This window comes from Cibotium barometz, chromosome 33 (assembly GCF_041138505.1).
Source record: "Cibotium barometz isolate CiBa-2024 chromosome 33, ASM4113850v1, whole genome shotgun sequence".
In the NCBI taxonomy this organism is placed as follows: domain Eukaryota; kingdom Viridiplantae; phylum Streptophyta; class Polypodiopsida; order Cyatheales; family Cibotiaceae; genus Cibotium; species Cibotium barometz.
The window spans coordinates 44,490,327-44,517,434 of NC_141078.1; the positions used below are offsets into that span (position 1 = coordinate 44,490,327).

The 27,108-nt window shown below is 45.2% G+C and overlaps 1 protein-coding gene across 1 annotated transcript; it reads right to left on the reverse strand.

The window, feature by feature from the left end:
• Positions 1 to 2,611: 2,611 nt before the first annotated feature.
• Positions 2,612 to 25,950, reverse strand: LOC147619623 (uncharacterized). The gene is made up of 3 exons (XM_086773298.1): positions 25,683 to 25,950; positions 24,981 to 25,193; positions 2,612 to 2,892 (listed from the first exon to the last, which is right to left on the reverse strand). The coding sequence occupies exons 1-3, from the start codon at positions 25,843 to 25,845 to the stop codon at positions 2,756 to 2,758; spliced, it is 513 nt and encodes a 170-aa protein (XP_086629424.1). The 5' UTR covers positions 25,846 to 25,950; the 3' UTR covers positions 2,612 to 2,755.
• Positions 25,951 to 27,108: the final 1,158 nt, after the last annotated feature.

The following is a 27,108-nucleotide window of genomic DNA, read 5'->3' on the forward strand; positions in this document are numbered from 1 at the left end:
CTAGAGTTTTGCCTTGTTGGTTGCTCCATACCTTGTAGGAGAGCAAGCTTTTAGGTCCACTTGGTAGCAAGGCATGGGCCGGTTTATGTAATGCAAGAAAACATGCAGATGTTTCTCGCATGAGTACTCTTTGTGATGCAGATGAGCCAAATTCATTTGAAGAGGCTCATAAGGATGAGCATTGGGTGTAAGCCATGCAAAATGAGATGGATTCTATCCACAAAAACAACACATGGGACTTGTATCCTAGCAAGAAGGCAACTAGCACAAAGTGAGTGTATAAGTTGAAAAGAAAGTCTAACAGTACCATTCACTCACAGGTACAAGGCCACGCTTGTGGCCAAAGGGTATGTCCAAAAAAGGGTGTTGATTATGATGAGACTTTCGCACCTACTTCACGTCGTATGGCCACAATTAGATATGTTGCTACATTACTGCCCATCATGGATGGAAAGAGCATCAGTTGGACACTAAATCTTTTCTCAATGGGGATTTCCAAGAAGTGGTTTATGTAAATCAATCCATTGATTTTGAGATGCCTAGTCTTGAAAAAAAAAGTATGCAAGCTTCGAAAAGCACTTTGCGGTCTCAAACAAGTTTCCCGAGCTTACTATGAGAAGGTACATACTTATTTGACCAGCCATAGATTTCGGATTAGTCCAATAGAGAGCGTCAAAGAGGATCATGTCACTTTGATAATGCTCATTCTTTATATAGATGACATGTTACTAACTGACAATGTTGAGGATCAGATTTCAACCTTCAAATCTGAATTGAAAACCTCATTTGAGATAACAGATTTGAGAATGTTGCACTACTATTCGGGCATACAATTTGCACAAACAGATGTTGGGATATATGTACATCAATCAAACTCCATCCAGAAGCTATTGCACAAGTTTGGGTTTCAGGATTGTAAGCCCATCTTCACTCCAATGGAACCAGGGCTCAAATTGAGCATGCATGATGTTGGAAAGCCTTTTGATATGAGTGTTTACAACCAAGCAATAAGTTGCCTTATATACTTGAGCAACACACGCCTGGATATTCAATTTGGTGACTCCGAGTGTAGCTAATTTATGCATAGCCCACGTACAAAGCATTGGCAAGGAGTGAAGTGGATCTTCTGCTATCTTCAAGGCACCCTGGATTTTGCTTTGGCAAATCCTAGGGAAGGCAGAATACAATCACATGCTTATAGTGATTCAGACTAGGCTGGTGACTATGACACACAACAGTCTACCAGTGAGAATTGCTTCTTTTTGGGAAATTCGTGTATATCATGGTTGAGCAAAAAGCAACCCATTGTTGCCACATATACTTGTGAGGCTGAGTACAAGGCAACCTTTACAATCACAATAGATTGTGTATGTCTGACAAGATTAATGGCTGATCTTCGTGAGTGTCAACACCCACCCACTACAATACTGACAGTCATAGTGCTATAGCCGTGACACTAAACCCAATGTTTCATGCACACACTAAGCACATGGAGATTCATTATCATTACGTCAGGGAGAGGATACATGTAAGGGACATCACATTATCTTACTGCTCTACACAGGATAATATTCACAAAGGCGTCGTAGTTTGAAGCTTTCCGAAAAGCTTTGAGATTACTCTCCTACAAAGAGTGATCTACTACGGACCTTGTATAGGTTCATATTGCCACTACATAGGGAATTTATTGGCATATATTACATGGTTGTAGTACCACATGTGAACAAGGCATAACTAAGGGTACTTTTTCCCTTTGGATTTCCTCCCCTAGCACACATGGCGTGAAAGGACACCCACCTTTTTATTATTGTTGTACTTTGATATTATATGTGGGTTGACTTCTCAGCTCCACAAATTCCAATGCAAACTACAGCTTTGCATTGCTATCCATCTGTGATCTCTATGTACGTGCTTGTTTCTGTGTGTAGCCCTAGCTCCCTAGAGCCAACATGAACCCAAGTTTCCTACTCAAGAGTTCAATCAACCAACTACCACCTCAACTACACACTATGATTGGAGAGAGAACGAGAATTAGGTTCATTTTACAATGTTAATTGAGTTTAAATAAACGTAACCAAGGATATGGATGAAACTTAGTCACACGAGCTGTGCAAAAGAGCCTCAATCTTTGGCATGATACTACAAGAGAACAAAATGGGACACTCTGCTCCACAACCCTCGTTGGTTCACTCACACTCATTGCCCATCCTCAAAATGCTCCTCATTCCAGCCTTACACACCTCTAGACCACTCTTTAACCTCCACACCAGCAATCATGTCACTGATGAACACCTCCAAGCTCTTCATTTTCATCCATCGTGTCTTGTGCTCTACTTTTTCTGCTTTTCACATCCCTTTTCCCCCTAAAATCTTTCCTCCCTCTATATTTGGCAGCAATCCTTGCTCACATTCTTGATTCTTTTATCTTTATGGATGGGACTTGACAGACACTCCGCCCTAACCAACAATGTTGGAAACCATTTAACACATTTCCAACTTTTTACTGCAAGAGCTAGGCTGCCGCCTTTGAAGAAGTTAATACCACAGATCAAGGTTACTAATTAGCTTCCACCAACGTTCAATCCTGCTTCGTAGCTAGTATCCTGTGGTGGAAGCAGAAAACCAGCCAATATCAAACAATAAAGCTCCTTTACAATATCAAAACAAGGTCACCCAATAAGCTATGCAGCTGCTTCAGTGTGAACAAGTAAAATACATGAGAATATTAGCTAGTCACAGAGGTTCTTGAGACAATTTATGCAGCAAATGATTTGCCACAGCCACAAGTTGATGTAGCATTTGGGTTACTGAAAGAGAAACCTCCACCAATAAGAGCATCACTGTAGTCCAGCTGCATCCCATACAGATAAAGCAGGCTCTTTGGATCACAGACTGCCCACAAAAATCAGATAGAATCGGTCAACTAAGTCCCAGTGAAAAAGCCTTTGCCCAATAAAATTTCAATCACTTGAACAGTAATTCAATTAAACCAACTCACATGGTTACAAGAATGCCATGCAGAGGACTGCAAGATTAGCAAAGGAGAGAAAAATGGCAAGGGACATGGGAGCCATTGAGTGAACAGACAGGAAGTATTAGGATGGGAAGTACGTGCATACCTGTCAATCCACAGAGCCAAAGTCATATGAGAATGTGGAGGCCAGGATGAACCAGGTGGACAACAATGGCAGCCAAGATATCAGCATGTAAGACATGGACAGGTGTAGTGCACGTTTGGGAAGCACTGCCAGGCTGTTCATGGCCTATGGACAGCCCATAATTAGTCCAGGCAAGCACCCATGGGTTGGGCTAGGCACCCTTAGGCCAATATGAACATAAAAAGGGCACTTGATTTAATAAACAAGTCCCCTGCTGATGATGGAGCTGCTGCAAATATATGTACTTGCTAAGAAACACTCCATCGGAAGACTAATAGACCTCCATCCCAAAAAAGTAGTGGAGAAGTTCTAAATCAGTCATCTCAAAGGTGAGAGCTAAATCTAACCGAAGCTTTTCAATCTTGGCAAGACGTGAGCCAACGATCAATAAATCATCAACATATAAGACAATTAAGCAAAGCAAAGCATCCTGAGCAAAGACATAGAGATTGATGTCTGCCAAGCATATCTGGAATCCAAGGGAAAGAAAGAAAAGGGCTTTGTGCAATCTGTACACCTTACCCTCATGTCCGAGAACCTGAAAACCTTGAGGTCGTTCAGCATACACCTTCTCATTTAAGTCACCATTAAGAAAGGCAGACTTGACATCCAGTTGGTAAATTGGCCAATGCTCATGAGCAAAAAGAGCAAGAATTGTAGGCCGGTCCACAAGCTCCCATGTACGATTCCTCTTAATGGAATCAATCTTGGCCTCCATGGCTGCCGCCACTCAAGAAGAGCAAGAGCCTCTTTAGCTGTAGTAGGCTCATATGGCTGTATCATTGTAATCATCAGGGCGAGGTTACAAGAATGACAAAGCTGTTGTAATCTCCGTGCCCATGTCAAAGATTGTGTTGAAGAATTAGCAAAGTGATGGAGTTCCATATCGGACAACTGAGAATCACGAACAGTGGTTTCTAGCCATCATGGAATGTTGGGGGCAATCCTCCGTTGCACAAGAGCAAGAGGGGTGGAGAGGTAGGGGGAAAAGAAGTTGATGGTGGACAAGCTGGTGGTGGAGTTAAGGTGGCCAAGGAAGAAGAAGGGACATCGACAATCAGCTCGGGATGAGAGCGAGAATCATCTGATGAGGGTTCAACAAAGTGAACATTGCGAGAAATCACCAAGGATTGCAACTCCGGATCCCACAAGCTGTAAGCTTTGGAATGAGAGCTATATCCAAGGAATTTGCACTTCTTGGACTTGGGATCAAATTTGGATCTGTTAGAATAAGGATATGAACATAGTCATCACACCCAAAAACCCTGAAATGAGAGATGGAAGGTTTCTATCCAGTAAAAGTCTCCTCTAGAGTCATATTCTCGAGAAACTGCCTTTGTAGGAGAACGGTTGTTGATGTAAACGGCAGTGCTCACAGCTTCTCCCTAGAAGGAGGGAGGAAGATCAGAAGAAAGCATGGTACAGACCATCTCCTGAACAGTCCTATTCTTGCATTCAACCACACCATTCTACACTGAGGAGTGTGAGGTGTGGAAAATTGATGACTTAGACCTTTTTGTGAAAAAATTTTATTGAAGGCTTTGGAGATGAATTCTTCTCCATTCTCGGAACGGACTTGATGAACAATCTGTGTGGTCGCAGTCTCGACCAAAGTCACCCACTCTTGGAAGCAAGAGAAAGCTTGAGATTTTTTTCTGCCAAGAGATAAATCCAAACTTTGCATAGTAATCATCAATAATAAGCATAAGGTTCCTGGCTCCTCCTTGGGTAGTAGTCCGCATGGGGCCACACAAGTCCATATGAATGAGCTCCAGAATATGAGAAGCCTCGTGAGGAAAGTGAAGACTTTGAAGGATTAGGGTTAGGGTTTTCACAAGCTCAAACAGGCGTGGAAATCAAGAGATGAAGGAACACGACTCCCAATATGCTTGAATAATTAAAAAAGTGAAGTACAAGCCACATGATAGTGACCCCTAAAGGATAAGTGTTCACATGACCGGCCATAAATGTGCCGGGTGGACCAAAACACTTATAAACTGCATATAAGTGAAAATGAACTAAACTGGGGGAAAAAACCTCCACTAACTGAAGTAAAAAGTGCCCCAGTAACCTACTGATGATCACTAGCACTCCTGTGGGTGCATACACAGCATAAAACCCAACAAACCCCCCTGGAGTGATATGTGATCACTGTACATCATCCACCAAAAGGAAACAAATTCAAAGCATTGCGGAATGCTTCAAATTTCGGACGTGGTAATGCTTTGGTGAAGATGTCTGCCACATTCTGATCTGTAGGACAGTAGATCAGACTGATATCTCCTGCCTGGAGTCTCTCCCGAACAAAATGATAGTGAATCTCAATGTGTTTCGTGCGAGCATGAAACACAGGATTCCTGGCCACAGCAATGGCACTCTGACTATCAGTATAGATAGGTGTAGGCTCCTCCACTGAAATATCCATATCAGTCATAAGACGACGCAGCCAAACACACTCAACAGTAGTAGTGTAGGCTGCTCTGTACTCTGCCTCACAAGATGAAGTGGCCACTGTGGTCTGTTTCTTGCTTAGCCAAGAAATGCATGAAGCGCCAAGAAAGAAACAATTCCCACTAGTGGAATGTCTGGTATCAAAATCACCAGCCCAATCTGAATCACTGTAAGCATGTAACTGCATGTCACCTCCCTCAGGATAAAGCAACCCAAGAGACAAGGTACCCTGCAAATAACGGAATACACGCTTCACAGCTTGCCAATGTGACAACCGTGGGCTGTGCATGAATCTGCTCAACTGAGAGACTGCATACTGAATATCTGGCCTTGTATTACACAAGTATATGAGGCACCCAACAGCCTGAGCATATGTAGTGGCATCAAAGGAAACACTGTCATCTTGTAGTGACAGTTTCATCCCAGGCTCCATAGGAGTACTAATAGGCTTGCAATCCTGAAATTTAAACTTCTCCAGAAGTTTAGCAACATAACGTGATTGCAATAACCCAATGCCTCTGTTATCCTGCACAAACTGTATGCCCAAATAGTAATGTACAAGGCCCAAGTCAGACATGTCAAATGTCTGTTGCAGTATCTCTTTAAATGCTGCAATTTTGTCATCATTTGATCCCATGAGCAAGAGATCATCCACATAAAGACTGATGACCAGCAGATCTGTCTCTTCTTTCTTCACATACAAAGTGGTCTCTGATGGACTGTTCACAAATCCCTGAGTGAGTAGAAAAGCATCTATTTTTGCATACCAAGCTCGTGGAGCTTGTTTCAAACCATACAAGGCCTTTTTCAGCCTGCATACTTTCCCCTCATGACCATGTGCTGCAAATCCCATGGGCTGAAATACATAAACTTCCTCCTCGAGGTCCCCATGTAGGAATGCAGTCTTTATGTCCAACTGGTGAACAACCCAACCACGATGTGCAGCCAATGCAATGACACACCGAAGTGTCGACATACGGGATGTAGGAGCAAATGTCTCCTCATAATCAATGCCCTTCTTCTGTGCATAGCCCTTTGCAACTAGACGGGCTTTGTACCTGTCAATGGATCCATCTGCATGTCTTTTCAACTTGTAGACCCATTTAGTACCAATGGCTTTCTTGCCTTTGGGCAGATCAACCAAATCCCATGTTTGATTCTTTTTGATAGAATCAATCTCGTCCTGCATGGCTTTGTTCCAATGCACATTATCTCGTGCATCCACAAATGAATCAGGCTCATCATCATCCTGTAAACTGGCTGCCATAACCAGATTCAAATCCATGATGTGTGCATGCTCATTGGTCCTTGTCTCCCTACGAGTACGACCAGCAAGAGGACCCTCTAAATGGCTGTCCTGTAGTGTCCTCAAATACCATCTAGGTATATGTCTGACCTGTGGTGCCTGCTGTCCCATATTTGGTTCAGCTCCTGGCTCATTTGGCTGCTGAATTTCTGCACCACCTACATCATTTGCTGGCTGTCCATTACCCTCATGAGTTGGATCACCAACTGTGGAATGAAACTCCATGGGTAGAAGACCTTCAAATACATCATTTTCAGCCTGATTTGCCTCATAACCAGCCATGGATAATTCTGATTTTTCATCAAAAATCACATCCCGGCTGATAAATATCTTCCTGGATAGTGGGTCATATAACCTGTAGCCCTTGCTCTCACGGCTATACCCAACAAAAATGCATTTTGTGGCTTTATCATCAAGCTTCCTCCTCAACTCTTTGGGTATGTGTGCATATGCAAGGCACCCAAAGATACGAAAATGCGATACAGAAGGCTTGCGGCCATGCCAAGCCTCAAAAGGAGTAATAGAAACCAATGCCTTTGTGGGACATCGATTCAAAATATGACAAGCACACATTACTGCTTCCACCCAAAAGATATGTGGTAGTCTTTTTGCCTTTAGCATACATCTGGCCATCTCCATGAGTGACCGATTTTTCCTTTCTGCAACTCCATTCTGCTGTGGAGTGTAAGGAGTAGTATACTGATGTTTTATACCTCTACTCCCAAGAAAAGAATTCAGCACATGTGACATATATTCCCCCCCTCGGTCAGAACGGAGAGTCTTCACCTTGCATCCAGACTCTGTCTCAGCAAGTGCTACAAAGGCCAAAAATGCATCATATACCTGTGATTTCTGTGTCAAAGGATAGACCCAGCATATACGTGAGAAGTCATCAATAAATGTTGCAAAATAAAAGCAACCACCTAATGACTTCGTCTGCATGGGACCACAAAGATCACTGTGTATAAGTTGCAACTTTGCAGTTGCTCTTAGAGCCTGATCACGTGGGAAGGAAAACCTGTGCATTTTTCCCAAAATACATCCTTCACAAATGTGATCTGGAGGCTTCTCCATGAGAGGTAGATCTGTAAACATATTATGTCGCTGTATAAGCATAAGACTACCAAAATTTACATGCCCCATGCGAGCATGCCATAACTCCGCATCAACCATAGCTGGAGTAAGAGTGTATGCATGATAAGCAGACTGATCCACTGGCTGAAATGCATCCAACTCATAAAGTCCATGACATAATGTACCAGTAAGCATCAAGGTCAAGGCATTTGCTTTGTCTCTGACCATGCATTTATCATCATCAAAGTGGACTTGCATTCCACAATGTGCTAAAGAAGAAATGGACAACAAATTCTTCTTTATCCCTGGTACATATAAGGCATCTGTAAGGCGGAGAATGGAGCCATCAATGGCTGTAAGCTGAATCTCCCCAATGCCACACACTGGATATGAAGCATTGTTGGCACACTGAACAGTTTTGCCAACAGGGGCAGGGCCAACATGACTAAACAAATCCCTGCGAGATGTGATATGCTTTGAGGCACCACTATCAAAATACCAAGTACATGCATGCTCTGTCATACTGAGTGCCTGTGAAGACCAAGAGGCATCATAGCTGCATGTATAGAAACAGTAATCCCTGTCCTCAACAAAAGAAGCAGTCTCTGGAGGAGCTTTAGGAGCATCATTAACAGACATCCCAGCTTCCTTTGCCTTCTCTTTGGCAATCCTCTTCCTACATTCCGTGATGTAGTGACCTGGCTTCTTACAATAATGACATTTGCCCTTCTTCTTGGGCTGTCCATCACTTTTCTTGGTATCCTGTGAAGAACCACCATCACCTGAATTTTGATTTGCACTCTTTGGCTGAGATTTCCCTTTCCCTTTTTGACCTGTAGTAAATGCTTGTTCAGCATTTGTGTTCATATTCATATTCTTCCTCATTTGCTCCTCTTGTAGTAAGAGAGCAACAAGTTCCTGATACTTGAGGGGTTCAACAGCATTCCTCATGCTGAGGTTCAAAGAGGTATGGAAAGCCAAGTAAGATCTTGGCAAAGAGTGCAAGATGGTGGACACAAGCTGTGTCTCAGGAATAATCTCATCCACATTGATGAGTTGCTCTCTCAAATCCTGCAGCTTGTTCAAGTGGCTAGACATATCATCTCCTTCATTCATTTTCTGATTTTCCAGCTCTCTTTTCAAAAATGAGATCCTAGCCTCATTACGAGCAGCATACATCTGCTCCAAAGTCACCCATGCATTCTGTGAAGAGCCAGCTGACCGAATATGAGGTATAATGGACCTCTGAACTGACAATGCAATGAGTGACAATGCTTGTGCATCCCTGGCATCCCATGTCTTTTGAGCATTTGTTCTCTGAACAGGCAATGGCTGTCCTGGAGCCTGTACCTGTTGTCCTCGTCCACGAGCACCCCCTTGAGGAGGAGTCTCTGGAGCCAATGGACCTGGACGTGGTTCATCACCACTAACAAAATCCCAAAGACCTTTTGCCACAAGCACATTCTTCAGCATAAAACTCCATAAGGAGTAGTTCGTGCCATCCAATTTGTCTTCCTTAGACAAATATGTGAATACATCACTTTGCTGTTGATTTGCCATTATGCTTTACGCACAATGTTGTACCTGTTTACCAAAAAAACCCAAAAGCAAAAAACCCTGATAACAACTGTACTCCACTGAATACAGTTCACCCAAATCTGCCTGCACTCTCAATCCTCTGAATGTGCAGCTCAATGCACCAATGACTGAGTAGAGCAGCAAATGGCGTACACAATGCCAAAATGCCCCAAAAATGCCCAAATTTGCTGCACCCAAACTGTGCAAAAAACCTGTATATTTTCTTGCTAGAAAATCTGCCTGTTGTGCCTGTATATTTTCACAGAGAAAATTCAAATGCCCAATATTCAAAATATGTAATGCTTACCACTTCTGTGCTGAGCAGAAGTTCAGTCGACTGTATTGTGCAGGTACACAGCAACTACAGTCGAGGTGCTGTACGGAAGCAGGTACGGAAGCTGAGCAGCAGGTACAGTTTTTGTGCAGGTACAGTCAAAGCAAGTACAGTCGGGTACTGAAGCAAATACACAGAATGCGCAGGTTTGTACTGTCGCCAGGTACAGTCGCCAGGTACGGAAGCAAGGGCACGCGTTGCTCTTGACTGTACGGGCAGGTACAGTAGCTGAAGGCGACTGTTTGCAGGCGGCGCTGAAGTGTTGCTGAAGACGGCGCACTGTGTACGGGCAGGTACAGTAAGCGGCGCTGACTGTACGGGCTGGTACAGTACTCTGCAGGCTGCTCTTACTGTACGGTGGCTGCACTTGACTGTACGGGATGGTACAGTCACTGAAGGCAATGCAGGCGGCGCACAGGTGTACGGGCTGCAGCAGCTGAGGCCGGCGCTTGACTGAATGTGTGTATGCTGTACAGACAGCAGCTACACGTGTACTGGTTGTGTACGGGCAGGGCAGGAGTAAGCTTCTTTGCTCTGATACCAAATGAAGACTTTGAAGGATTAGGGTTAGGGTTTTCACAAGCTCAAACAGGCGTGGAAATCAAGAGATGAAGGAACACGACTCCCAATATGCTTGAATAATTAAAAAAGTGAAGTACAAGCCACATGATAGTGACCCCTAAAGGATAAGTGTTCACATGACCGGCCATAAATGTGCCGGGTGGACCAAAACACTTATAAACTGCATATAAGTGAAAATGAACTAAACTGGGGGAAAAAACCTCCACTAACTGAAGTAAAAAGTGCCCCAGTAACCTACTGATGATCACTAGCACTCCTGTGGGTGCATACACAGCATAAAACCCAACAGAAAGGCACTTCGTGTTGCTTGTCATGAAGACAAGTCACACAAGTGTAGTGGGAGGGTTTCAGTGGTGGAAGACCCTCGACCATCTACTGAGAAGACAACAGTTGCAGAGAAGTATAATTTAGATGGCCGTAGCAAGCATGCCACCAATCCGCATCCACATGAGCTACCAAGGCATGATAGCTGTGAAGAAGCTGTAGCAGATGAGATTGGGACTTATTCAAAGAGCCTCCAAAGTCCTTCAACCGATAAAGATCACCTTCCTGGATACCTGTGGCAACAATTTGCAAGGTGCCGGTGTCGATGACCTCGAGGACAGAATTGTCGAAGTGGACACCATATCCTTTCTCCGCCGCAATCCGAAAAATTGAGAGGAGATTGCTGGAGAGCTTGGGAACGTGAAGCACATCTTGAATGGTAGAAGGCTGGCTCGGGGAAGAGGTAAGACACATTACCAACTGAAGAGACCTTTAAGTTGGAATCATGACCAATGGACACCGTCGAAGAGCTGAGATGAATGTCGTGAAGAATGGTCCTGTCAAGAGTCATGTGAGTAGTACACCCACTATCAACCACCCAATCCGTAAGACATGAGGTGGAAGGAACATGAGTGTTAGAGAGAAGCTCCTCAATACCGATGAAGATAGTCTCCTTGGTGGAAGAGGATTTTTGAGTTTGGTTGGTGCAAAGAGGTTTGATTGGGGGGTTTCTTAGTAAAACCACCTTCTCTCTTCTTCTTGCGACAATCAGGCTGAATGTGACCTTTGAGACCACAATAATGACAAATAAGCTCCTTATGAGCGGGATTGTTGGCAAGTTTGGAGTCACCTTTGTTGCTCATGGAAACCTTGGACTGCCATTTGCTTTTGCCCTTACCATGAAGAAGGGTCTCGGTGTCAGAATACGCAGCGGAGATGATGACCAGATCTGGGAACACAAGAGCAAAACGCATGCAGAAAAAATACAGCACAAGAGAGAGAGAGAGAGATATAGGCGTGTAACTCTGCTCTATATACACAAGAAGATCCCGGTATGATACACAAATGGTATGGGGGCTGGGGGCCTATTTATATGCCCCCAGATGAGCAGTCGGCCTGCTGAAAAAGGCTCCACGACTGCAGCATCAGTCGGCCAGCAGCATGCATCCAGTCGGCCAGCACTGAGGGTCCACGACTGGTCAAGTACAGTCGGCCAGCACCTGTACACACATCCTGATGTCTGACTCCGGAACCACAAAGCCCGGAGAAAACACCTCCTTCTGCAAGTAATCACCTGCCACCTGCCTGGCTTTCCGAAAGGTCCCCGTGGAAAGAACATCCTCATCTACTGGAGGTTCTTTGTCCCGAACACTACGAGACATCAGAGCATACGTTACCTGTTCAGTTTCCTCTGACTCACGAACACAAGAACCACCAACATCAGTACTGGAGAGTTCCTGCCAACTGTTGCCATCTACTGGCAAGCTATCCACCATCTGGTCCCGGAAAGCCTGCACCTACAGTGTATCCACACACAAGTGGCCATTACCAGACTACCACTCATCACAAACCTGAGGACCTGGGAGAGAGAGTGCTGAAAGCTTGTAAACTCCATTCTCCACTCCGCCTTCCCAAACCACTTGGCCTGTTGCTTTGTCCCGAAGAGCAACAAAATGCTCATCAAACTCCACCCGTACACCAGTCTTGCAAACCTGATGCACTGACAACAGATGAAAACCAAGTGCCGGAACATACAACACCTGGGAGGAATGCTTCCCCCCTTTGCCATTGGGAACTATCTCCATCCCGCCCTCACTGTGAACTCGGATAGTGGACGTATCCCCAGTAAGAATGTGACCAGAAAGCCTGCAGAGATCCTGTAAACCGGAACGGGAAGGAGTCATGTGCCTGGAAGCACCACTATCGAGAATCCACTCCCGAGTATTCGTTGTGGAGAGTCCTCCAATCTCCTCCCTACCTCAAGAACGTGAATCGTTCCTCCTGGTCCAGGACCATGGGCACAAGCTCCTCCCACATGATGGTGCTGAGCCTGCCACTGGTAATCAACGACGAGTAAAATGCTGAGTACGAAGAGGGCAAGTGCGACAGCAACGTTATGGCCATGTCCTCTGACGATACCTCCTTCCCAGCCTGAAGAACTTCCTGCTGAAGAGCCTGCAGCTTGTTAATATGCTCCCGCATCGTCAACGACTTTGCAGGGTTGCTATGCAACTATATGCTCCTAATGCATCTATTGTTATGGTTGACATCTACATGCTCCTGAATGATGAACACTTGCTGAATTCTCCACAATGGGTTAAGAGGACTGACCTAACACTAAGGCTGGGAGACTGATCTACGTAGCTCGTGCTTGACATGTCCCGGACTGGGCTCACAAAGGGGTCACGGCATACGACAAATAAATCCTGAAAGGTACTACTTCTATACAACATTCTTGCACTGTTGATGAGCCAGTTTGTCACCGTGTACCACAATGCATGGGTGCACGTGACACCAACACTTAGCTGAAACGCTTTTCAGCAATATCTCTCCTCTCTCTGTTCATCTTTACATTTTGCACAATTCTCAATACATGTAGTTCTTCTGCATGTGACATTGATGTCACATGCAGCATAAGGACATGCTTGATCGCCAGTTTAAGGCCCCTTTTGGGCATAGTATGGCCATAGTATAGGCTATGTATTTTGCCAAGGCAATTGGGCAAGTGCTCCACAACCAAACAAGGTATTATATCCATTTTTGTGTGTCCTAAAACAAGCCAACTTCTGGTCTACTGGCCGACAATATTTTTCAAGCCTATAAATAGGCACATTGAATCCCACTTGTATTCATCTACTCCCAGGTTTATGGTCATGTGCATATGTTATGTACTTGGTTACTAATCTTCGAATTAGTGGGCCTAATCCAACAAGGTTAAAGGACCCTACATTAGGAGATTGCAGGCAGATGTTGGGAGCTAAGGCTCAGATCTAATAATACTTGATCGATGGATTCTGGACAGTGGTGCTTCCAGGTACACGACTCCTTCCTGTTCAGATTTACAGGATCTCTGCAGGTATTCTGGTCACATTCTTATACAGGGGATACATCCACTATCCCAGTTCACAGTGAGGGCAAGTTGGAGATAGTTCCCGATGGTAGAGGGGGGAAGCATTCCTCCCAGGTGTTGTATGTTCCATCACTTGGTTTTCATCTATTGTTAGTGCATCAGGTTTGCAAGACTGGCGTACGGGTGGAGTTTGATGAGCATTTTGTTGCTCTCCGGGACAAAGCAACAGGCCAGGTGGTTTGGGAAGGCGGAGTGGAGAATGGAGTTTACAAGCTTTCAGGACTCTCTCCCCCAGGTCCTCAAGTTTGTGATGAGTGGCAGTCTGGTAATGGCCACTTAAGTGTGGATACGCTGCAGGTGCAGGCTTTTCGGGACCAGATGGTGGATAACTTGCCAGTTGATGGGGCAGCAGTTGGCAGGAACTTTCCAGTACTGATGTTGGTGGTTCTTGTGTTCGTCAGTCATAGGAAACTGAACATGTAACTTATGCTCTGATGTCTCGTAGTATTCGGGACAAAGAAACTCCTATAGATGAGGATGTTCTTTCCACGGGAACCTCTCGGAAAGCCAGGTAGGTGGCAGTTGATTACTTGCAGAAGGAGGTGCACTCTCCAGGCTTTGTGGTTCCGGATTCAGAGGGGGTGGTCAACAGGTTTCAAAAGGCCTTGCGTGGTCTTCAGTAGGTTTCCAGGACTTGGCTTTCCACCGTAACAAGTGTTGATCCTTGTGAGCAGTGTGATGCCTCTTTGACTCGGAAGTAGAATGGTTCATTGATTTGGTTGATGGACACCAAATTGGACGGGAGCTTCCTGACGAGGCAGTTGAGCTCATGGTTGCAGATGACTTTTTGGGAGGCAAGATTGCGTATCCTGTGGTTTCTGCGGCATGCGAAGGATCATGGACTCTTTTACACAGGAGGGGGATTGATTGATGGAGTTCGACTCCACGGTTGGAGTGACTCAGTTTGGGGAGGAGATCCGGACACAAGGAGATCTACTTCAGGCCCAGGTGCAGTTTTATGGAGCAGTAAGAGGCAGTCATCTTTTGCCTTGTCGTCGACAGAGGCAGAGTACCGGGCTGCTTGTGATGCTGCTTGCAGGTGGTGAGGTTGCAGAGGTTGCATTGCAGGATTGGGCTTCCATTGGAGGAACCCATGGTCATCCAGAGGCACTTTGTTCGTGAACAGATCGTTGCTCATGACATCTTGCTAGAGTTCTGTTCGACGGAGGACAGTACGGTGGACCTCTTCACGAAGTCGCTATCTCAGGATTTGCTCAGGCGGCACCCCAGCACCCTGTGGTTGGTTTTGTCAAAATACGCAGCGAAAATGATAACCAAACTTGAGACCACAAGAGCAAGTAGAGTGCAGAAAATAGACAGCACAAGAAAGACAGAGAGATAGGCGTGTAAACTCTTCTCTATACACAAGATCCCGAAAAAAACTGAATTGAGTACAAAGTGGGGATCATGGGGCCTATTTATATGGCCCCATGGATGCAGTCGGCCAGCGCATGAAGTGCCACCAGCCCTCCACGATTGGGCAAAGCCAGTCGGCCAACAGAAAAACACCACGACCTCCTCTGATCAAGTCGGCCAGTCTTCAGGAACACATGAGTGCAGTCGGCCGCATCAGAGGCTCCTGCTAGCATGTGGCATCCACCCACACCAAGGAAAAATGGGGAAAAATGGAGAAAAAATACGGGGAGTGAGGAAAAATGATAAAACACCTATACAGGGCGGGCACACCCACAACAGAGGCCTTGATGTCTGATTAAGACAGGAGATGACTTCTAACACCCCCTCTCAGCTCCTAGCTGTGAAATCAACCCAAGGGAGCTGGAGTGCCGCTTGAGCGTAGCCTGAGGTAGAGACTTCGTGAGTGAAGAGGTCCGCCGCATTGTCCTCCGTCGAACAATAAAGGAGCAAGATGTCACCAGCCAAGATCTTCTCACGTACAAAGTGATACTGTATCTCTATGTGCTTGGTCCGGGCATGGAAGACCGGGTTCCGAGCAATAGCTATACAACTCTGGTTATCGGACTGGATGACTATGGGCTCCTTCTGTGGAAACCCAATCTCGCCTAGCAGCCTCCGCAACCACACAACCTCGCAAGTAGCACCACAAGCAGCTCGGTACTTTGCCTCTGTCGAAGATAGGGCAATAGTTGGCTGCCTCTTACTGCTCCAAGAAACTACTCCTGAGCCAAGGGTAAAACTGTATCCTGAAGTAGATCTCCTTGTGTCTGGATCTCCTCCCCAATCTGAGTCACTCCAACCTTGGAGTCTGCCTCCATCCCCTCCTGTGTAAAAGAGTCCTAGATCCTTCGTACTCTGCAGATACCGCAAGATCTGCAATCCTGCGTCCCAATGAGACTTCAATGGTGTCTGCATAAAAGAGCTCAACAGCCCCACGAAGAAGCTCAAGTCCAATCTGGTGTTCAGCAACCAGATCAATGAACCAACCAACTTCCGGTACTGGGAGGCATCAACTGGCTCACAAGGATTATTAACGGTTAACTTTGTGTTTGGGTCCATCGGCGAAGTAATAGGCTTGCAGTTCTCCATCCCAAAGGCCTCAAGCAACTCATGAACATACCGCTATTGAGAGACAAAAAACCCCCTCTGGGTCTGTCAGATCTCCAATCCCAAAAAGAAGTGGAGTAAGCCTAAGTCGGTCATCTCAAACTCCTTTGACAAGGTAGCCTTCGTCACACCAATGTGCTCCACATGACCGCCGGTGAGAATGAGATCATCCACATAAAGGATGATAGTCGTAACCATGCCTTGTTCCCGAAAGAGATACAGGTTAGGATCTGCAACCGATCTTTGAAATCCAGTCCGAACAAAGAAGGAATCAATCTTCTGATTCCAAGCCCTGGAGGCTGGGAGCCTGCTTAAGACTATACAAGGCCTTACGTAACCTGTAAACCTTCCCTTCTGATCCTGGAACAACAAAGCCTGGAGGCTGCTCAACATACACCTCCTCCTGCAAGTCACCATTAAGGAACGCAGATTTTACATCCATTTGATACACGGGCCACCTCTGAGAAGAAGCAAGGGCAAGAACGGTCCGAATCGTGGACATCCGTGCTGTCGGTGCAAAGGTATCCTCGTAGTCGATGCCTGGCCGCCGCTAAGCATAACCTTTAGCCACAAGTCTGGCTTTGTGTTTGTCCACCGACCCATTTGACGCATATTTGGTCTTAAAGACCCATTTGACACCAATGACTGACCGTTTCGACGGCCTCGGTACCAACTCCCATGTGTTCTTCTCGATGGCATCAAGTTCCACCTGCATGGCTTTCCTCCAAGTATCCTGTGAAAGGGCTTCCTTGACGGAAGTGGGCTCCTTGTCTTGCATAATACGAGACATCAGAGCATAGTTTACCTGAAGAAGCTCCGCTGTATTGCTTCTCGGACTCTGTGTGATCTTCGAGGGCCGTCCTCTGTGGTCCACTCGGAGGGTAACTCCGTGACGCCCGACTCCTGAAGGGTGTCCAACAACCACTTGGGTACTCGAACAGATCGTGGAGCCTCCTGCTGTTGCGGGGGCTCTACTCCAGCTGTGCGGGCTCAACCTCCTGTGTTGACTGAGCGTGATCAACTGGAGCAATGGTCTGGGAATCATCATCAAACTCCTCTGCATCTCCAAGAAGTGGGGGCTCCTCGACAGTGGATACTGGAACATGCTCATCAAAGACCACATCCCGGCTGACAACAATCTCATTCCTGTCTGGATCATACAATCTGTATCCCTTGGAAAGAGAATTATACCCCACAAATATAAGCTTGCGGGACTTGGAGTCAAGCTTCCCCCTCTGCTTTTTCGGAATATGAACATATGCATCACTCCCAAAAACACGGAAGTGCGAGACATCAGGTTTCTTGACAAAGTATGCCTCAAACGGAGTCATGTTAGGTACTGAAGTCGTCAGAGATCGGTTGAGGGTATGGACATCCGTTGCCACAGCCTCTCCCCAAAGTGGATGAGGAAGATCACGATGCTCCAGCATGGTCCTCACCATCTCCACCACAGTCCTGTTCTTGCGTTCTACAACTCCATTCTCCGAAGGCGATCCTGTATTGGCTAGTTCCCTCTTGATGCCATGGTCTGCACAAAATCTGAGAAATACAGTCAAGGAGAATTCGCCTCCTTTGTCAGCCTTGACAGTCTTTACTTGCAATCCAGACTCTTTCTCCACCATCACGTGCCAATCCTTGAACCGTGCAAAAGCGAAAGAAAGTAGACCCACGTGAATCTGGTACAATCATCAACAAGCAACATAAAATAGAGAGATCCTCCCAATGATGGTGTCTGCTGAGGTCCACACAAGTCAGTGTGAATCAACTCCCCGCCTGGAAGCCTGCTTCGGAAAGGATTCCCTGTGCTGCTTACCACGTATGCAAGAACTGCAACGTCCTTGCCTAATGCCAACATCTGGCAAGCCAACCACCATCTGGTCTCGGAAAGCTCGCCCCAGTGCATCCACATTTAAGTGGCCAAAACGAAAGTGTCACTCAGCACTCTTCCCAGTCTGCTTAGGACACTTCCTCCAATAGTGGCCTTTCTCGCCACAATCATTGCAGGATCGTTCGGCCTTCAGCTTCTCTCGTTCTGAGTTGGGCTTCTTCTCAGAAGATTTCTCCCTTTCGACCGTTGGCCAGTTAAGGCCTCCGAACCTCCGTTGTGAGGAGGGTTCATGAAACGTTCCTCCTGGTCCAAGAACATTGGCACAAGCTCCTCCCAGGTAATGGTGCTGAGCCTGCCACTCGTAATCAAAGAGGAGTAGAAAGCAGAATACTGAGCAGGCAAGTGGGACAGCCTGGAGGACTTCCTGCAGCTTGTTAATGTGCTCCCACATCGTCGATGACTTTGCAAGGTTCATAACCCGCATCTGCACTTCCAAGGAGATCCTCTTCATGGGTGATACCCTGTTATAAAGAGAAGCCAGGTGCTGCCATATGCCTCTGGCCAGTGTCATGTGCTTTACGTGATTGATCACCTGTGGTGTGCAATTGAGGAAAATAAATGACCGGACCCTGGCGTTGACACGATCCCACACATCTGTGACTCTGCCTCTCGGTCCTTCTTCATCGACAGTAACTCCCCTTCCTCTGCTTCCAGCCGTGGAACGCCGATGATGATGAAATCAGCAAGGTCATATGACTCCAGCACAGACTCCATCATAACCTTCCAGATGCCGTAATTGTTCCGATCCAACTGACGGTCCACTGGGAACGTGGGGAGAGTCGGGATCTTCACGTGCTTCTTAGCCATCTCTAACAAATCTGCCATCGTGGGGATGTAACTGAAAAAGGGTGGGTGGCTGGGAAAAAAAACTAAACCTGCAAGTGGCTATCCAACACCTTAGCTCGCCTTCCTCTTGCAACTTCTCTTCCCGAACAGTCCAAAACAGTCCACCAATCAGCAACTTAACTATCCCCCTCTTGCTCAAAAAACTCCCAAGATCTATCACGAGCCTACAATTGGCCTACTGTTGTATGGGGGCCATATAAAATGGCCCCATAGCCCTTGCCACATCTTGTATCGTATTCGGGATCTTCTTTGTGTATATAGAGCAGAGTTACACGCCTCTATCTCTCTCGCTCTTGTGCTGTTTTCTTTCTATATTGCGTTTGCTCTTATGTTCCTAGATTTGGTCATCATCTCCGCTGCGCATTCTGACATTAGGCACATAAGCACTCAAAGGTACAAACGAACCTGACGCGGTCTCTGGCTGAGTTGATGATAGTGGATCTCCGGACGACCATGGTAATACCTGTCCTCCTTGAGAGAGAGAACCATATCGAAGTCCAAGCTGCCAACTAGACTACGTAGCAGGGCTCTCCAGATGAGAGCTCGATACCGGGGTCCAGTACTGGCATGCTGGCAGAAGGCATGTATCCCCCTCTGGAAGCGAAGTCTGATAAACTCGGAGAGGAGGGTCGAGATGCCAGAGGTGTAGAGGGTGAGCATGTGTAGATAGGCTAGTCATCTCCCAATGAAAGACCTCGAAAAGGGCTCTCCAATGAGAAAGAAATCATGTAATCCATGTGGCCCAGACTTGAGTAAGGAGAATCAACATCTGGTGACAAAGGCTGATCCTCCGGAATCATGGGTAAACGATCTATACTATGTGCTCTCGAGGTCTTCAATCCCTTTGCTCACGATAGCTCTAATACCATGTGAGAGCAAAAGGACGAAAGGACTAGATGTGCAAGAGATCAGAGCAAATCAACACAGCATCATGAAATGGATAAATGAGTGTATGTATAATGGTGAATGAAATCCTGTACAAGAGGCCCTCTAACGCGAGCTGATTGAGAGTAGAAGACCGGTGAAGAAGCAAAGACAAGGTCGGTGACGAAGACTCGCGTCAATGTGAGGCAAAGGCACTTCATGAGGTGGTCAGTGTCGAATGATGATGATGAGCAGAGAGGGCTGCTGTACCGATGTCGAATGAAGATAAGAAGAGAAAGCTGCTGTCCCAACAATGTGAATTGATGAGCAGAGAGGGCTGCTGTCCCAACAATGTGAACTGATAAGCAGAGAGGGCTGCTGTCCCAACGATGTGATGATGATGAAGCAGAGAGTTGGGTTGCTATCCAGAGGTGAGCTGCAGGAGGAAAAACGCAGATGTGATGGAGCAGAGAGTGGGCTGCTGTCGCAAGATATGCTGCAGCAAAAAACGCTGATATGGTGAAGACCCAGGCTGCTGCAGAGGTAGGCCGGCAGCAGCAGCAAAGGATCTTGATGATGATGTCGATTTTGATGTGGTGATGATGAACGATGCTGCTGATGTTGCAGAGGTAGCGCCGGCAGTAGAGTTGAGTTGATTATGTGTTGTGTCCTGGCTGAATTATGGAGCTTTGTATATATATGGTGTTGGGCTGCTGGTCGGCATACAAAATCCCTTTTTGGGCTGGATAAAATACCAAATTTGGGTATATTTTCACACATGCAGGCTATTTATGGTAGTTGGCTATTTATAGCATCAATGACCACTATATAAGTGAGGCCTTTGGTTATTATTGAGTAATCAGTTGTGCGGTGCACTCTGATAGGTTTGTGCCTGGACCAGAGTTTCTACTCCTGCGACAGACATGGCAGAGCACAGATTGTCTTGCAGTGGTATGGGGCACGCCTGACTGGCATGTATCTGTCGAGTGGAGCTTTAGCCCCAGGCTCGGGGGTGGATATTATATACAAGTGAATAGGGTGTGTGCGGGAACAAGCCCTAGAATCTGTAAATAAGTGAGAAGCTGTGAAAAGGTGAGAAGTATCTACTGGGAGAAAATAAAGGGTAGCATGAGAAGATTTAGGATGTGTGGAGATATTCTGGGAAGAGGTGGAGAGAATCAAGCAAAAGAGGTGGAGTGAATCAAGGAGATATCAGTGGGATTAGATGCTGGGATGTAAACTCTATAAATTGAGGCATTGGCCTAATGAGAATTTGCTGGTTTTTGATTATCCATGCCTACATTAAGCTATCAGTTAATTGCTCACCAATCACGTCTTAATTATCGTCTAATCTCTTTTCTAATGATGTTGATTCTAGCATTTGATCCACCATAGCTCATCACATTGCTGCAAATTTAACATGGTATCAGAGCCTAGCCTAGAATCCATCAAATTTATGAGCCCATTATCTTGCTAATCACCTAGCTAATCAAGATTAGTAGATAATCAAGTTTTACCTCTTCTTTTCAAAGAGGTTCTGTACCCCTAGCTGGTGGAGGGGCTTGATCTCCCTCCAGGATTAACAATAGCCTCCAAGCTTTTAGCCACACATAGCCACAAGCCCCATGCTCCAGCCCATCAAAGCGATTCGCCAACCCGCCTTCTACAACTGCTGAAATTCGCGAATTCGCCAGCGCCTTTTTTCTTAAGGAGATTTCAGATCTTGTCTGCACCAGGTACAATGGCTCTAATTCCTCTTGGTCCCAGGGGTTTTCAAGGGTGCTCTACAAGCTAGTAAAGACAGTATTTGATTTCATCACGTCTACAGAGAGATCCAAGCTCTTCATCAAATCTGCAAGTGACTTTGGTAAAACAAAGATTAAGCATTCAATGTTTGGTCAAATCTTGTGTTTCTTGGCTTAATCCTCTACTAGACTAATTGCTATTGATGGCTTTGAAAGGAGTTGAGCTCATTTGAACTCTAAGGCCCCAGATCTGGACTCTCCGCATACTCTGTTTTCTGCACACCAAACAGAGGAATAATTTGCTAATCAGTGATTAATCAGCACTAATCACTGTATTTTGATGCAATTGAGGGTTCAAATTAACCATTGGATATTTGATACAGATCCCTATAACTTCAGATTGCAATTCGGAGATGGTTTGATACTCCAACCATTCAGTATAGATTTGTTACCCTTGGTTTAATGTAATTTCTGGTGAATTTATGCTGATAAATCTGTTGTAATCATCACCTAAACACCAGATTGAGTTGTAAAAGGGTAGACACTGTCCTTGAATCTTGAAATTGGATCAAGAGGTAAGACCCCCTTCACATCATCATCAGCACGGCACAAGAGATAGCCAAATTTAATGGGGAGCAGTTTTATACATGGCAAACAAAAACCATGTATCTGCTCATGAGGAAAAGTTGAGGGAAGAGATGAATGCCCAGAGGTGAGTGGGAAAAATGAGTGGAAAAGCAGGAATGAGAAAGCATTAGGACTTATCGCACTCAGTTTAAATGATGAAATCATTCATCACATCACAGGGATACAATGGACAAAAGATATATGGGATGAACTCAATAAATTATTTGGCACTCAAGTAAAAAATTCAAAGATAAATCTGTTAATGCAATTCTACAAACTGGATATGAAGGAAAGTGAACCTTTAATCACACACTTGAACAAATATAAAAGCATTAGGCAACAACTGGCAGCCATTGGCAAAAAGGTAGAAGATGATGAGGCACTAGCAATGCTTCTAAAGAGTGTGGACAAAGGTGAATATAAAAACATTGTAGCGACATTAAAGAATGTACCTGAATTGAAGCTGTACGAGATAGAAGGAGCTCTACTAGAGCAAGAGACCAAGATCAAAGAGAAGAAATGAGTGGACTCAACAGCTGGAGAGGAAAAAGCATTCTTCACCCGAGAAGGATTCTCTCAAGGACGAGGACGAGGAAGAGACAGAGTAGGAGGAAGGACCTTCACTTGCCACAACTGTGAAAAGCCAGGACACATGGCAAGAGACTACTACAGCAAACCCAGTGAAGAAGGAATGACATCGGCAAACTTCATGGAGGCTCCTAAGGAAGTGGAGTCAGATCATCTTTTCTGAGAGAGAGAGAGAGAGAGAGAGAGAGAGAGAGAGAAACCCCACAACCCAATGTAACCTGCCCCAACAGAGTAAAACCACCTCTAAGCCACCGATGATATAGGCCATGTGGTAGATGTATGTGTGAGCACTTTAGTTAAGGTCACGGGCACTTATAGTAGCCTTGGACACATAGAGAGAGAGAGTGTCAAGAACTATGAGTTTAGGGACTTGAGGCACTGGTCGCGGACTATCAAGTAAGAGAGAAACTTGGTATAGGGTCCAAGTGTGCTAGGATTATTCACTTGAGGGGAGGTGTTGAAATATACAAAGTGAATAGGGTGTGTGTGGGAACAAGCCCTTAGCAAGAGGCTGTAAAAGAGAATCTGTAAATGAGTGAAAAGCTGTGAAAAGGTGAGAAGTATCTACTGGGAGAGAATAAAGGATAGCATGAGAAGATTTAGGATGTGTGGAGATATTCTGGGAAGAGGTGGAGAGAATCAAGCAAAAGAGGTGGAGTGAATCAAGGAGAGATCAATGGGATTAGATACTTGGATGTAAACTCTATAAATTGAGGCATTGGCGTAATGAGAATTTCTTGGTTTTTTATTATCCATGCCTACATTAAGCTATCAATTAATTGCTCACTAATCACGTCTTAATTATCGTCTAATCTCTTTTCTAATGATGTTGATTCTAGCATTTGATCCACCATAGCTCATCACATTGCAAATTTAACAGATATAGCCTGCACCTCTTATGTTTGGTTAATCCTAATCTTGTGCTGGACTGTGTTAGGTGATTCTTGGCAGGACAAGCCATGAGGGCTTGTTATAGCACAGGAGACTAATTTTGGGAGGCCACAAGGCTATGATCTATAGGATCTATGTATATATTGATGAATATACAGAAAATGCTTTTAAGCAACATCTCTCTTCTCTATGTACATCTCTGGGTTTTGCAGGGTCTTAATACAGGCAATCCTTGCGCATGTGACACATCTAGCATTCGAGAGGTGGCATTTGTGGATTTAGCTCGGCACCCAACAACTATGTTCTTTCCTATCAATATAAAAGCATCAGTTATGACCAAAATGATGTCTGTTCTCATAGACCATGCAACTATGAATGTGCATAAACATGACCATGAAGCTTGAGCTCGGAGTTTTGCAGCTGAAATGAAATCTCCCCTTTTAAAAAAAAAGCATCGGTCAAATATTGCTTTGTGGTGTGTAGTATTCTAAATTGCTGGGGGCATGCTATAAAGTCCCTATATCTAGAAACATAAACATCTTTTGCCCATTCACCTCGCCAAAACACTTGTCCATTTCCTCCACGTGGAATTATCTTTGTTGTTTTAAAAAACCCTCCTCTTAAGTTCCACCCTCAGCTCAAGATGGTATTGGTGGTAGACCTCCTATCTTTTGAGTGCAAACCAAATGTACTCCTTGAGACTGGATTGATCTTTTCTTGCTATACCCCTGTTCCTGGCAATTGAAGTATACGTCCTCCTTGAATCTCCTTCTTCCTGTCTCTGCTCCACCGCGTTTTCAGGCATCAAGCACAAGAAGCAATCAGTTTTTCTTTCTGGAAGCCATGCTGGTTGGCAAAGGGCTCAAATCAGGTCAGCTTTGTTAAGAACCAATTTAAAAACCCCCAAGCAGTTCCGTTCACGCTAAGAAGTAGAGAACTGGCTTGATTTGACAGAGATGTACAAGTGAGTCTTGCACATCAAAGGCTTCATAACACTTGAACTACCCACACAAAACTCAGTGAATTGAACTGCAAATAGATTACACTGTGAAACTTAAATTATGATGTGATACAAATGATGCATAAGACTAGATAGCACAATGCTTCATAATAACGGTTTCAGCAGATTACCCATTGTGAACCCTTCGTAATCAATAAGAGAATCATCCGACCTCACATTTGTTCGTTGTTCAAAATCCATAGTGTACGACATTCCAGAGCAACCTCCTTGCCTGACCCCAATCCTTAGGCAAAGGTCTTGGTTGAGATTTGCCCTCATCTTACTTAAATGACTCAAAGCTTTTGTGGATAGTGTGATTGCTGGCTTAACACTTGGTTCAGCCCCTGTGTTGCAGAACAAAACAACATTAGCAGTTGTACTGAATCGCAATACCGAAAAAGAAGGGTTTACCCAGCATGATTAACATCCTGTGAGCAATTGAAGGATTGATGTTTGATTTGTAACTTGTTGGCTGCTCATGAAGAGCACTGATGGACCTATTCTATCCATTCCCACTCAGAATCCTCGTTTGGATCTCCTGCCTCAACTCGCTCTCCACTTCCCCGCACATGAGGATCACCATGGGTGAGATCCTAAGCTAGACTGGACCATTCCCTAATTCAACCTGATTTTTGTGCAAACTCTCTCTCTCTAAACAAACCCAAAAAGAGCTATCACAAAATCCTAGAATGAGCCTCCTGGGCTATGGCTCATAAGCCCAGCGTCCATGCCTACCAAGGAGGAGGTACTGGGTTCGAATCTACCCTAGTGAAATTCAGTACCCACTATGGTTATTAATCCTTTCCTGGTGAAGAGAGAGATTTTCTACTCACCTGAGTCGGCAGAGCGGATGGGCAAAGGGCGGCTTCGTGTGGAGGCCAGGGAGAGCCGGACGGCGGCAGAGCCCGTGCCAGTGCGGGAGCGAGCATAATTGAGTTGGTGGTGGTGACGAGAGGAAGCATGTGGCAGGGCGACAAGACACCGCAAGGAAGCCATAACCGTCTCAAAAAACAATCGTGGCACTGCACACGGGACGACGTTCAGATGGCAAAAAGGTCACGGCGGCCAAGTTTGAGAAGAGTAGAAAAAATAAAGAAGCTGAGGAATCAGTATGGCCTCCTGCCTGAATAGGGGGCCACAATGAGTAAAAATTCATATTCATTAATTACTCTAGGTATAGCTTTTTTATTTTTCCAAGGTTATTATAAGGTTTTAAAGCCTTTCGCGCATTTTGTCCAACATAAATTGATCGTAAACGTCGTTTCCTTTCCGTTAGTAAGGGTGGCGGTTGTGGGGTGGTTCGGCGGAAGCTTTTGTGAGAGAGAGAGAAAGAGGCCCAGCCTTCGAAAGCAGGCTTCAACCAGTCCGCCGATTTAAATTGTGGCCCCCTATTTGATCTCGCTTAGGAGCTTCATCGTGCTGCATTCGCTCTCCTGTCGCTGGGTAATTTATCGTGTTTTTTTTAAAATTGATTTCGCTGTTTATTTTATTAAATCCATACTCATTTGAGGCCCAGATTAGAACTAATCGCTGGGTAATTAATCGTGTTTTTTTTAAATTGAACTCGCTGTCGCTGGGTAACCCCTTCTGTCCTTCGGATTCTTCTGCAGATTGCATCCGCAGCACACGAGAAAATACGAACATCACTGCTGATCTCGTGTTCGCTTTTCTTCGCTGGGCTTCATCGTGCTGCATTCGCTCTCCTGTCGCTGGGTAATTTATCGTGTTTTTTTTAAAATTGATTTCGCTGTTTATTTTATTAAATCCATACTCATTTGAGGCCCAGATTAGAACTAATCGCTGGGTAATTAATCGTGTTTTTTTTAAATTGAACTCGCTGTCGCTGGGTAACCCCTTCTGTCCTTCGGATTCTTCTGCAGATTGCATCCGCAGCACACGAGAAAATATGAACATCACTGCTGATCTCGCGTTCGCTTTTCTTCGCTGGTCCAAAACGAAGAACAACACCCCCACCTGCCAAGCTCACTCTACACAGGGTCGGTTCTCATTTGTTTGCCTTTCTTTTCGATCTAGATCTCCATCCAGTGGCTAGGCCCGACGGCGTCCAATTTAGCGCTCTAAAATTTAATTTAGGCTTAAAATTTATATCACAGTTGCAAACAAAATTAAAAAAAAGACTCCCTTGATATATATACAGTGTGTTGACGCGTTTTTTTTCTTTACAATTAAATTAAATAGGCAAACTGTCCACCATCCTTCGCTTTTGCAATCAGATCCGGCCACATCTGAATTGATTAT

Bases quoted from the DNA above. Each gene is read 5' to 3' on its own strand.
- LOC147619623 (XM_086773298.1), bottom strand. From the start codon at position 25,845: ATGGCTTCCTTGCGGTGTCTTGTCGCCCTGCCACATGCTTCCTCTCGT. The intron at 25,194-25,682 runs GTGAGTAGAAAA...TCTGCAACACAG, and splicing joins CATCCGCTCTGCCGACTCAG to GGGCTGAACCAAGTGTTAAG. The intron at 2,893-24,980 runs GTAATCTGCTGA...TTTTGTGGGCAG, and splicing joins TTACGAAGGGTTCACAATGG to TCTGTGATCCAAAGAGCCTG.